The sequence below is a fragment of the Podarcis gaigeae genome (assembly GCF_964106915.1).
Source record: "Podarcis gaigeae genome assembly, chromosome: 17".
In the NCBI taxonomy this organism is placed as follows: Eukaryota; Metazoa; Chordata; class Lepidosauria; order Squamata; family Lacertidae; genus Podarcis; species Podarcis gaigeae.
In genome coordinates this window covers 28,949,935-28,963,090 of record NC_139694.1, presented here as the reverse complement: position 1 = coordinate 28,963,090, position 13,156 = coordinate 28,949,935, and the positions used below count along the sequence as shown (strand labels likewise).

At 45.3% G+C, this 13,156-nt stretch overlaps 1 protein-coding gene across 17 annotated transcripts in view; it reads right to left on the bottom strand.

The window, feature by feature from the left end:
• The window catches only part of SMARCA2 (SWI/SNF related BAF chromatin remodeling complex subunit ATPase 2), a 127,601-nt gene that overhangs the window by 79,478 nt on the left and 34,967 nt on the right, over positions 1-13,156 (bottom strand). For 11 of the 17 annotated variants that reach the window (XM_083718288.1, XM_083718289.1, XM_083718290.1 and 8 more), the window contains 4 exons: positions 11,916-12,089; positions 8,293-8,466; positions 6,074-6,244; positions 2,307-2,360 (listed from right to left, as the gene is read on the bottom strand). In XM_083718288.1, the coding sequence (XP_083574414.1) occupies positions 2,307-2,360; positions 6,074-6,244; positions 8,293-8,466; positions 11,916-12,089 (573 nt within the window). Of the gene's footprint in view, positions 1-2,306; positions 2,361-6,069; positions 6,245-8,292; positions 8,467-11,915; positions 12,090-13,156 lie in introns of all 17 variants that reach the window. The other 6 variants (XM_083718299.1, XM_083718306.1, XM_083718300.1 and 3 more) reach the window with 1 other exon arrangement.

Here is a 13,156-nt window from a genome sequence, read left to right as displayed (position 1 = left end):
AGCAACGATCTTCATCCACTTCTGCCACAGCACAAATAAAACAAGCTAGTATCTTGCTCGTTTTGTTTCCTCCAAAGTGTGATCGGAATAAACCTTGGTTGCAACTTATGGCTTATTGGGAGGAAACAAACTACAAGCCTCTGGCTTGTTACATCTGCAGCACAGCGGCTGGGAGGAGAGGACTGCCACGAAAACTGTGTCTGAGCTGTGTTCCCCACAACACGCTCCTCTTGGTTTGTTTGAAACGAGGTATGGTTTAATGTGATGTGCAAACAAGAACACAGAAAGAGATTTATTTTACCCACCCAAAAACCACCTACAAAGTTTACTCTCAGCGCAAATTATTACTTAACTTCAAATATGCTTGAGAGTTAGCATCAAACCAAACTATTCACATGCAGATTATGAATATAAGCACCATTAAAGGCATTAGAGGAAATATGGTGTGAAGCCACAAGAATTCATCAGCTTCTCCAAACGGATCATTTTAATTTCTGCTCCCTTCTTACTATTTATAAAGAAAATTATTATAAATATGATGGATTTTAAGGCTGCAATCTTACAGATCAGTGGGACTTCCTCCGAGTAGATAATATATGATTGCACTGTCAGTATTATTCTTTCTTAATGATAGGATACGAGGTTTTAGATTAGAAATCTCATGCCTTATGCCTCCCCTATTTCTTTTACACTAACAAAAAATAATAATATCTGTCACGTCTCCAGTAAAAGATACTAACAGACACGCAGACGGAAGCTTCCGGAAGTCATTTATAGGGCACTGCAGCATGCTCATTAGTGAGATAGCTCATTAACGGCAAGGGCACTCATTAAAAACTTCAATTAGAAGTGTTGGGCAGTGTCTTCCATTAAACCAATTTGCTACACATCTTTCTGCATGCCAGAAAACACAGCGAACTTTAAAACCACTGATGCCTGTTTGCTTGATTAGCTAGGGTACTTAAGGGGGTATAAGCTAAAATAAATTCCCATAACAAAACAAAAATATCGTACAACTGACTCTAGAGTGCATTGTTTAAGCAATGCCAACCACATGGAAGTTAATATGAAACATGTTTCCCAGCTATAGAATGGGCGCCTTCAAATTACTTAATTCCAAAAAAGCAATGTGAAATATTTTATTTCTTACTAGTTCTATGTGAGATGGTAGTCTGACATGGAAACCAGTCATTTACAATCAATGTGTTGCTGTGGCAAATTATGGAGATATTTCACGCAGCAGGAGATAGTTTTAATTCATCACCAGCCTCTGCATCATTTATGTTCTAATCCTTTATGTTCAAGCCATTTTCCACGGGACCAGTGGTGCTGGAGGGATACAATTTAAATGGCACACAGGCAAATGAATAGCCTGGCACGCTGGTGAGTGAGCCGGCTGGCAGGCGAGGAAAGCCACACTCTGAATTTCCTCCTCGCTTAACAAACCCTCAAAAGCGAGTTTTTTTAAATTAAAAATAATAATGTCTGTGTGAGTAACTTTTGTGGGCAAAGCTGATTTAAAAACATAAATAGATCCTGAGAACAGAACTCTGATTGCAGAGCATCCTTGCAGATGATAGGGAGACAGTGGTTTGCGCCCCCCCCAGCACCCCCCCCAAATAAAAGTATGGGGAGATCTTTTGGAACAGCGTAAGAATCACACCCACCCATTTCTGTCAGCAGGAGTTTCCTTTTGATCAAATGGCAAATTGGAATCCAAGCCACAAGAGGTCTGGAAAGTGGCAACACAACAGGGCCTTTTCTGTAGTGGCCCCCCACTTGTGAAATTGCTCTCCCCAGGGAGGTCCGGCGGGTACCTTCATTGTACACCTTCAGGCGCCAGGCGAAAACGTTCCTCTTTAACCAGGCCTTGGGCTGACTGACATCCAATGCCCCTTTAAAATGGGGGGTGGGTGGGGTTGAGGGGCTCACACTTTTGTTTTTATTATGCATTTTGTGTTTTATATTGTGGTTTTATCCTGCGAACCACCCTAAGACCTGCTGGTATAGGACGGTATACAAATTTTAATTAATTAATAATACTAGTAATAAAAGTAATAATAAATAACCTGTAAAAGTCACCTTGCTGCTCTTGTTTAAAAGCCTAAAATCCTTGTTTATTTGCAATGTTGTTATAGGTCAGACTGACGTGGTTTTCATGGGCAAACCATACTAAGTGAAAGAACCCCGCCTCTGTGTCTTGGCCCTGCTCTCTGCAGTCCCTTGGCACATTGGGCAAGCAACTGCGGCATTTTGCTTATCATGAACGGAGGGCGATATATTGAAACGCCTTCTGGACTCCTTACCTCTCCATCAGGACCAAGTCCAGATCCCATGCCTTCTGTACTGTCTTCTGCTTTCTGAAACCAAAGAACACCGGCAAGAAGTTACGTTTCAGCTAAGAAAACCGGGATACTGTTGCAGGCCCCACTGCGTGAAAATGGGCTAAAATAATATCGCATGCATTTCACTATTCCACGGGGAGTGAGGAAAGCCTTCAGGGAAAAGGGATGCCTCATAAATCCCAAACTTCCATTTGAATTATTGCGGAAATCTGTAGCCTCCAAACTGAATTCTGTCTGTATGTGGCCCTTTCCCTAAAGCAGAAGGGGATGGTCTCTCTGACTCACCTTAGGAATGGAAACAAAGCCATTTTTAAAGAGATGGGCTCTTCTTAACTGCCAGGTATAAAATAAGATGCAAAGGGAAGCAGCTCTCGTTTCCCCTCCTTTCCCACTTTCACTTCCTCTCGCTCACTTAGCAACAAGTAATTATATAATCCATTACTGAAAAGCAGTTTGAATTTATTGTTTGTAAAGACAGTAGATCAGAATCAGGCAACAACAAAAACTGCGTCCCATGGGGAAACGATGAACATTCTTTCCCTCTCTCTTGCTGACACACACGTACAGTGGTACCTCGGGTTACATACGCTTCAGGTTAAATACGCTTCAGGTTACAGACTCTGCTAACCCAGAAATAGTACTTTGGGTTAAGAACTTTGCTTCAGGATGAGAACAGAAATCGGGCTCCGGCGGCGTGGCAGCCGCAGGAGGCCCCATTAGCTAAAGTGGTGCTTCAGGTTAAGAACAGTTTCAGGTTAAGAACAGACCTCCGGAACAAATTAAGTACTTAACCCGAGGTACCACTGTACAGTGAGAACTGCAAGTTAAGACAGAACTTCACATAAAAAAGGCATTTTGCCTTTCTATGTAAGGCAAGGGGCCTGAGTCTCTTTCGCCCCCGAGCTGAGCAAATCAAAACGGACCCAGAACACATAGGGCAAAATGATGTTAAATACAGGACACAGAAACCTCTGCGGGGAGCTGAGAAATCCAGGTTTGTGATACAAAAAGGGCCACCTTCTCCCAAATAAAAGGACCCAAAAATGGCCAGACGTGAGGATGCTCTTTCGAACGGCACGCTCAAAACTAGGACACTTTTGAAATGAGCCATAGCCAGACTCCCAACGAAGAGGGAGACTATAAACGGAAGGGCACCAGATATTTCATTTCCATTTAAATGTCTTTTCTCCAAGATCAGAAACACACACAAAAATTCAACACATTGCATTCGCCTGGCTCAAGGTTGAATGCTGTTAAGAAGGATCGTTCAAAAACAGTGTGAAGTATCACTCTGAAGACTAAGAATATGGTCTCTGAATGGAACCGAGAAATCATGATTCATGTATTCCCCATCTCAAGACTTAACCCTCAGTTTGGTACTATTCTGAGAAGTCTGCTTGGCAACACGTGGGCTCACAGATCCCTCCTCCTGCAACCTTCCTGACCCCAACTCAAATTGCTCACCCCACCTTAGAAAATATAATAATAATAATAATAATAATAATAATAATAATAATAATAATAATTTATTATTATTATTATTTATACCCCGCCCATCTGGTTGGGCTCCCGCAGCCACTCTGGGCAGCTATCAACAAAATATTAAAATACAGTAATGCAACAAACATTAAAAGCTTCCCTAAACAGGGCTGTCTTCATTTGCCTTCTAAAAGTCTGGTACAGTGGTACCTCGGGTTAAGTACTTAATTCGTTCCAGAGGGCCGCTCTTAACCTGAAACTGTTCTTAACCTGAAGCACCACTTTAGCTAATGGGGCCTCCCGCTGCCGCTGTGCCGCCAGAGCACATTTCTGTTCTCATCCTGAAGCAAAGTTCTTAACCTGAGGTACTATTTCTGGGTTAGCGGGGTCTGTAACCTGAAGCGTATGTAACCTGAAGTGTATGTAACCCAAGGTACCACTGTAGTTTATCTCTTTGACATATGGTAGGAGGGTGTTCCACAGGGCAGGCGCCAGCACCGAGAAGGCCCTCTGCCTGGTTCCCTGTAACTGGGCTTCTCGTAGTGAGGGAACCACCAGAAGGCCCTTGGCGCTGGACCTCAGTGTCCAGGTTGGACAATGAGGGTGAAGACACTCCTTCAGGTCTACTGGGCCGAGGCCATTTAGGGCTTTCAAGGTCAGCACCAGCACTTTGAACTGTGCTCAAAGTGGGAGCCAATGTAGGTCTTTCAAGAGCGGTGTTATATGGTCTCGGCGGCTGCTCCCAGTCACCAGTCTAGCTGCCACATTCTGGATTAATTGCAGTTTCATTGCCTCCAGCTGCTCCACTACCGGTTGGGTCAGGGGAGGCTGAGGCAGCCCCTGGGTCTAGTAACCCACCAACATCTCCCGAGCTGCAGAGACTAAGGTCTGAGAGAAGGAGAGACCTGAGTACTCGCAGGAGGAGTGCACGCCTCTGGGCGAAACAGGGAGGTGAGTCACCGGGGGATCAGGACTGGCCGTTACCCTGACAAAGATAAAAGGCTGCCAGACCCCGCCTCAGGTTGCGGGAGCAACATTGCTGTGTGCTAGATCCTGCCTGAGATCCTGTGTCTGTCCTTCCCTGGTTTCCTGCCTTGGTCCTGTCGGACTGACTCCTAGCAGAACCTTCAGATTCTGGACTGATCCTGGACTGTGTTTCTCAGGTTACCCCCGGGGCCAGCACAACAGATGGATAAGACAAGCGCCAAGTGGTAGCGATGGGAGTGAACTGGCAAGGCTTGTGTACATTTGGGGAATGACCATATTTTTCTGTGTATTAGACAAGGTTTCTTGACTCAAAAATCATGTCAAAAAAACTGGGGTCACGGACAGTGGCATGGGGGAGAGGAGCTGTGTATGTCCAGCCGGCTGGTTGGGGCGGCGCGCAATTCCCCCCCCCATGCCGCTGCAGGAGGTGCATGCTCTAGGGAGCATTTCCCACCCACAGTGGCAGAGGGGGGCGGGAGCGGCTGCCCCCTTTGCCAACACCCAGCAACGTCTTCATCATGCAAGGCGGACGTTACGTGTCTGAGACTTTTTTAAGATCTGAGAGGCACTTTTGCAAAGAGGGCTGCTTTCCTCTGCTGCGGGAGGAAAGGAAAGGATGGAGGGAGATATCGAAAACTCTGTTAGTGCTAGTACCCAGTTCCAAAGACTTTTTAATGTAAGGACAACAGCCGCTCGGATGCTACTGGCCCAGAGATGGAAAGAAGCCCCTACCAGAGAGGAATGGCAAGTTAAACTGATGGACTATGCTGAAAGGGCAAAGCTGGATGGAAAACTCAGGAACCGAGAGGACAAAAACTTTAAAAAAGAATGGGGAAAAATTATAACTTATTTAGGAGACCGCTGTAAGCAGATGGAAACATTAGCAGGATTTGAAGCTCACTTGTAATGTAATAGGGAAGTTTTTTTAATGTTTGATGATGTATTGTGTTTTTCATATTTGGTTGGAAGCTGCCCAGAGTGGCTGCGGAAATCGAGCCAGATGGGCGGGGTATAAATAATAAATTATTATTATTATAATACTCTGGACAATATGGATTGATATAAAATATGGAATAATATGGAGTTGTAGATGTTGACAATAGGATCCAGGGAGGGAATAGGGGAAGTCTCGAGATTCAGAGAAAACTCTATATATGAATATGCATTTGGAATGTTATGAATTCGTATTTGCAAAATCAAGTGAAAACAATTTCAAAAAAAAAAAGCAAACTCTGTTAGTGGCAGCAGAAAGAGGTACTTGCCTTCTTTCTCCTCCTCCTCTTCTTCTTCTCCTTGGCCGCCTGCGCTTGCTTGTGCTCCCAAACCAGATTCGTCAGGTTGGCCACATATTCGTCCGTTTGCTGCAGCAGGTAAGCCAGACGCCGGTCCTTCTTCTGATCAATCAGCTTGCGGTAGCCTTCCTCATCTTCAGCCTAGCAGTGCAAGGAAAGGCAAATTAAGGGACTCTGTCGCCAAGCAGCCACTCACGGCAGACCCAAAGAAAAAGGGGACACTTTCCGCACGGGATCCGGGCGCAGGGGTCAAGTTCCATCACTTCCAAAGCTCCAGGGGTCATTTTAGGGCTGGGGAGACAACGATTTGCCAACTGCGCCCTATCAGTGATCCAAGCTACGTACCGCTTCCCAAATGATGTTGAGTCAAAACCTCCAATATGTTAAAGCACCCCCAAAAAAGCACCTCTATTTTGTTCACCGTTTTAAAAAATAGAGTCCTATGGTAGGGCTGCCATACATCCAGGATGCCTCCATCGAAAATGGTGTCCAGGCGGAATTTCCAAAAATTGGCTAAAATGTCCGGGGGAACCTGGGTATATGGCAGCCCATATCGGGAATGTTGATTTTTTGGAGAATTTTTTTTAAAAAAATTATTATTATTATTTTGAGATTCTGCAGAAAAATCTAGATACCTTTTGCACCCAGATGTTTTCCACTGTGAGTTGAAGTCCTGATTTCTAGATACTGAAAGCACCAGCTGCAATAGTAGGGGGACCTATACTCTATTATTCCTTAAACAGTAATTAAATATCAGGGGAAACTTTGGGAAAACATTAAAGCAGGCTTCCTCAACCTCGGCCCTCCAGATATTTTGGGACTACAATTCCCATCATCCCTGATCACAGGTCCTGCTAGCTAGGGATCATGGGAGTTGTAGCCCAAAAACATCTGGAGGGCTGAGGTTGAGGAAGCCTGCATTAAAGTGATACATTAAAATCCAAGATGAACTGAGGTCAACACGCAAGAGAACAAACAGGAGTTACATTCGCTGAATGTAATAGCTCAACAACTTCCACTCTCCTGACTTTGTGGATTACAGGGAACGACGTTGGAAAATGTGGTCTCACTCCCACCAAATTTAAACACTCTTATGTCCCATTGGTTTTAGCAGAAAAATACATTTTTAAACGCCTCCCTCTGAAATCAGTATGATTCAGAGGATGCTTAACTTTTGATGAAATCTTGCCTCTTGCCTTTGACATGGAAAACATTGTCAAGGTGGGGTTGCCACAGGAAATAATTGAAAGGTAAAGTGTCACTGTGGTTTAAATATAACTGAAGGGTTAGAAAAAAAATGATATGGTCTTGATGCCGTGAATGCTAACAAGTGTTTGGAAGAAATTACTGTGCTGCGGTAGAAGCTTCTACAGAGAAAGTATAGTTCCTTGAAAATTAACCACCATATAAAAGAACATCTGGTGTTTCTCACAAGTAATGGGGTCAAACTATAAATGGGGGCAGGACAATTAAAATATTGGAAACCACAAGGTAAGGTGAAAGTGGTTTGGTTCATTATATTAAAGGGAGTCCATAAATATCATAACCACCCCATTAAGACACACATAAAAGACAACAAAAGGTTTACAAATGGAAATAGCTCCCTTATTTTCACCTTGGGTTGGCTTACGGCTCTCAAAAGACAATGGAGTACGCCTACGGGGGTGAAGCCAAATCACTGCACCACTTAAGTGACCTCCCTGGGGTACAAGCCTGGGGAGCATGTCTGGGGGTCTTGGGCTGCCCCCTCTCAGCTGATGGGGTCCAAAGGAAAGCAGAACAAGATGTTGGGTACCAGCTTGGCTGAAGGAGTTGCCGGAAGGAGGCGGACAAGGCGCCATCCAAACATCTTGGGGACTCCACTATGGATTTGGGTAGTAGGGTTTACTCCTGAGCCTTCTCTTCTCCCGAAGATGTCCCGCAAGGCAGTAGAGGTTTAGGACCAGAGTTTTCCGTCTCCTGGATGGCCTCCCTTCCTGGGTGGATGAGCCCCATCAGCCGTTCCCTTCCTTCAACAAAAGGGTTTCCCAAACTTGGGTTTCCAGATGTTTTTGGCCTACAACTCCCATCACCCTTAAGCTAGCAGGACCAGTGGTCAGGGATGATGGGAACTGGAGTCCAAGAACAGGAAGAGACCCACGTTTGGGAAGCCCTACCGCACCTGCGGAAACGGCCTCCTTGAGCCTCACCATCAGCCGCCGCATTCGCTCTTTCTCAATCCGCTCCGTTTCCTTCTTCTGCTCACGCTCCGTGTTGGCGTGCCACGTGGCCACGGCTTTGGAAAGCTTCTGGATTTTCCCAGCCACGGACCGGTGGTACTCTTTGAAGTCCTTAGCATGCTGCAAGATGCTGTTGAGATACTCCTGCGAAAAAGAAAAAGGGGGGAAATCAACCAGGGAGCTGACCCAGTAGCAACGGTCGCAGATTCCAAGCACAACCTGCATCAAGGATCTAAATGTATTTCCTCTGGCTGATATAGTGCTATGACTCACAGCTGGGAAGATGAGGTTGTGGCCCCTCCTTCATCCTTGAGATGGGAAGGTAACTGCAGAGTCGCCCTTAAACTAAGCCAGGAGGGATACGCTTGGGTCCTCCACTCCTGATCGACCCAGCAGCCAGGCCCCTACCAGTTTTGACCATTTCTATTAGTTTGGGCTTGAATATGGGCAATGCTTTCCTGTCCAACTGTCAATAAACGAAGTAAATTATGCCTTTGCCAATAATAATAATAATAATAATAATAATAATATTTATACCCCACCCATCTGCCTGGGTTGGATCAGCCACTCTGGGCAGCTCCCAACAGAATAAGATGGACTCTCGGGTTGCGAACGTGATCCTTGCGGGATGCACGTTTGCAGCCCAGAGTTTGCAACCCGCGTCTGCGCATGCGTGGGTTGCGATTCAGCACTTCTGTGCATGTGCAAAGCACGATCTAGCACTTCTGCGCATGAATGACCGCCGAAACCCGGAAGTAACTCGCTCCGGTACTTGGGGGTTTGGGCAGCCCGCAACCCGAAAATACACAACCTGAAGCGTCTGTAACCTGAGGTATGACTGTACTAAAAACACGACAACACATATTAAAAACTTCTCTAAACAGGGCTGCCTTCAGATGCCTTCTAAAAGTCATATATTTCCTTATTTCCTTGACATCTGCTGGGGGGGGGGGCGTTCCACAGGGCAGGTGCCACTACTGAGAAGGCCCTCTGCCTGGTTCCCTGTAACCTCGCTTCTTACAGGGAGGGAGCTGCCAGAAGGCCCTCGGAGCTGGACCTCAGTGTCCGGGCTGGACAATGGGGGTGGAGACACTCCTTCAGGTCTACTGGGCTGAGGCCATTTAGGGCTTTGGTGAGCACCAACACTTTGAATTGTGCTCGGAAACGTACAGTAAGCGTCTGTTGTTGTGAACGCCCGTTGGTCTTACTTTGCATGCATTCAGGCCTTAAATGAACTGTCGCAAACTGTACTTTTTGTATGTCATGGCAATCTGAACCCTTGTTTACAATGGCTTTTCCTGCATGTGTGTATCATTCTAGACTTGCATGCCCACTTTTCTCTCTCTGGGCCGATCTGGGGGGGGGGGGGGTCTCCCGACCCCACAGGGCCCATGGCAGGCGAGGGGGAAGAGACCACCTTGGGAACCCTTGCGCTGGCTCCCCCAAGTGGACGGACGTGATGGTTCTCCAATGCGCCATCAGCCTCTGGGTTGTTTTTGCTGCTGTTGCCTCTCTGAAAACAGCCAGGCTGTTACGTCATCCTGAAGTGGTGCATATTTTAAACCACTAACTGAGTGCTTCCTTGCTTTTTTGCTGATGACTAAGGGAGCTAAAAACAAAGTAAGCGAGGCTATTTAGAGCCAGTCCTAAATATGTCATGTTGTTTAATAACATGAGCGGTGTGTGCTGTGATTTTCGTCCTGTGGACTAGGGAGAAGGCTTTAATCTTCCCTCCCCAGCCAAGATGCAAATAAAAGTCCCTTCTACACTGCCATTGGCCTTAGAAAGAAGCTTCTGTAATGCCAGAGGGAGCATTAACATCTTGAGGGCCGGGGGTGGGAGGGGAGCCCACCACGGCTAATTAAAAAACCAACAACCGACATGCTCTCTAATGCAATATTGAGCATCACGTGCTATTTGACTCAGAGGCATAATCTCTGGAGGTTCCTAGCGGTTCTGCAGGAAGACATCAAACATCAATAAAAATGGAACGTATCTAAAAAAGCAGGAGAGGAAATCTGCATGTTGCAAGTCCTATTAATGAGAGCAAGCAGACAGCGGTCTCTTCCTAAACCACAAGGTCCTCCGCAGATCAACCGTAGGCCTTTGGAACAAATCACAGATCCGTGGTCATGCTTGCTACATACAGTGGTACCTCAGGTTAAGTACTTAACTCGTTCCGGAGGTCCGTTCTTAAGCTGAAACTGTTCTTAACCTGAAGCACCACTTTAGCTAATGGGGCCTCCTGCTGCTGCTGAGCCGCCGGAGCCCGATTTCTGTTCTTATCCTGAAGCAAAGTTCTTAACCTGAGGTACTATTTCTGGGTTAGCGGAGTCTGTAACCTGAAGTGTATGTAACCTGAAGCGTATGTAACCCGAGGTACCACTGTATCTGGCATGCGGCGGGTTCCAGATCCGATTCCTGGCACCCCCCCAGTTTTGAAAAAGGACCAGGTAGCAATTAATTCAAAAGGCTTAAAGCCTGAGAGCGATTCCTACGGAGACAGAAAGTCTGTGTCAGCTTCTTTCTGTCCCCATTTGTTTTGGGGAAAAGTCTCAGGTTCAGTCCTGGACATCTGCATGTAGGGCTGAGTGAAGGAACCATTCAACCCACTGTGCTTGATTAATTAATTAATTAATTAATCATTTATACCCTGCCCATCTGTCTGGGTTTCCCCATCCACTCAGGGCGGCTTCCAACAAAATATTAAAATACAATAGTCCTTCAGACAGTAAAAGCATAGGGGCATAAATATGCCATCCCACTGAGCAAGCACAAGATGGGGTGAGAAGCAAGGAAGCCAAGGGGCTTCTGGCCGGCTGCTCACTGCCTGAGCATCCAAGAGGAATCATCGTGACAGAGGGAGCCCTGGGATAGCTGCCTGCCGCCCAATTAAGACACCCCAAAATGGAAGGTCCAGTAAAAACAAGAAGTGCAGAAAACTGAAATTTCCAAAGAGAGCAAGGACCAGAGGCCAACGGTCATGTCCGAGGGAGTAGGAGGGAAGGCCTTTTGGGAAAGAGAGATTCAAGCCGCCTTCGAAGCAGTATGTGGAGTTGCGCTCTTTCCTTGCCAGTGCCTCTCCTTCCGCTGTGCAAGGAACCCGGATGCAATATCAATTCCCAGATTAATTGTACACCTTTGGCTTGGAGCCAATTTGATTCCCTCCCCCTCTTTCTTTTTCCTTCTCCTCCTGTGATGAGGCTGCATTTTAATATTTTAATGTTTCAATATTTTAATGTTGTGTTTTAATCTTGCTTTTAAGTTGTATTCATTCAATTTGTTTTTATTATTGCTTGTTAGCCGCCCTGTGCCCGGACTTGGCTGGGAAGGGCGGGGTATAAAAATTATTATTATTATTATTATTATTATTATTATTATTATTATTATTATTATTATAACTACATTGCTTGTTTCAATTAATTTGCACAAGTTTGTACGTAGCAAGACAAGCAGCTCACTGCATTACAACTCCAAACCCCCGACCCTTGGCTGTGCTGCTGATGGGAGTTGGAGTCCAGTGATATTTGGAGGGGGCGCTGGCGGCTATTCCTGCAACAGACGAGCAGAACCGTCCTGGAGCATGCAGATACCTGGTGCTTCTGCCTCCGTTTCCGCTCCTGTTCAATCTTCTGCTGCTTCTCCAGTTTCTCCGTCATCCGCGCTTCCCGCAAGGTCTGGCGCTTGCTGCGCTTGTAGGCCTTCGAGTTCAGCGCCGTCTCCAGCGTCGTGTCGCGGCGCATGCAAGCCACCACCTCTTGCCTGAGCTGGGAGCCAGAAGGACAGACCTTAGCAGCAAATCATCTCCACCAGCAAAACTCGTTTTTTTAAAGAACTGCCTCCTTCTTTTCCCTTTTTTTATTTTAAATTTTTATTCATACTTTTCAGATTCACACATTTCACTGATTTCACCACCATTCTGAGATTTCAAAACTTAGCTTCCTTCCCCCTCTTTCTGCGGTTCCTTGACTTTGTTTTTAATATCCTCTGCATATCCAAATTAGCTTAATTTGCTCATTTATTCGTCTTATTTAAATATACACTCTTATGAAACCGCAGGTTATTACAATAATCCTGCCAACATTTTTATCTGTTTACAGTTTATCTGTAAATATTCAATAAACCCTTTCCATTATTTTATTAAAAGTTTGTTATCTTGATTTCTTATTCTTCTGGCAAGTTTTGCCATTTCTGCATATTTCCTTTCACCTATAAGCTTTTTTTGGGTAGTATGTCTAAATCTGGCTGGATTCCTCAAATGCCAGATCCCTGTTTTCTTGGTCAAGTTCACCAATATAGTTAGAATCTGAGAAATTGTCAGACTAGTAATTAATTTAAAAAAGGAATCATTCACTCCACTCCGGGATTTATATACGAGATAGCAACGCACTCTGAAAACACTTTGCTTTCAAAGACTTTACATATGACTCTTATTCTCACTTTTTCGTTATTGCACTGCTATGCTGTTGTCGTCATGCTGTTCTGCAAGAAGGAAAAGTCAACTGAAATGATTCTTATAAAGAAGAGTTAGCATCTAGAATCTAGCAGGATGTTGGCAGAGCACAGCAGGCAGAAGATTGATTTTGGAAGCAGAATTTCTAGGTTCAAATCTCTTTTCAGCTATCGCTCATTCGATGATCTAAAGATGGAAAAGTCACTCATCCAAAGACTAGCCTAGTTGGGGCTGGGTGGGCATCAGATAGCAATTAAGATTAGGGATCTTGAGTGCTACAGAAAGCACAATAACAACTTGACGGTGGTTAATTATTACTGATAACAATGCACATGGGGCAAATTAAACTTAATTCCCATGTACTCACAGGGAGGCTAGTAG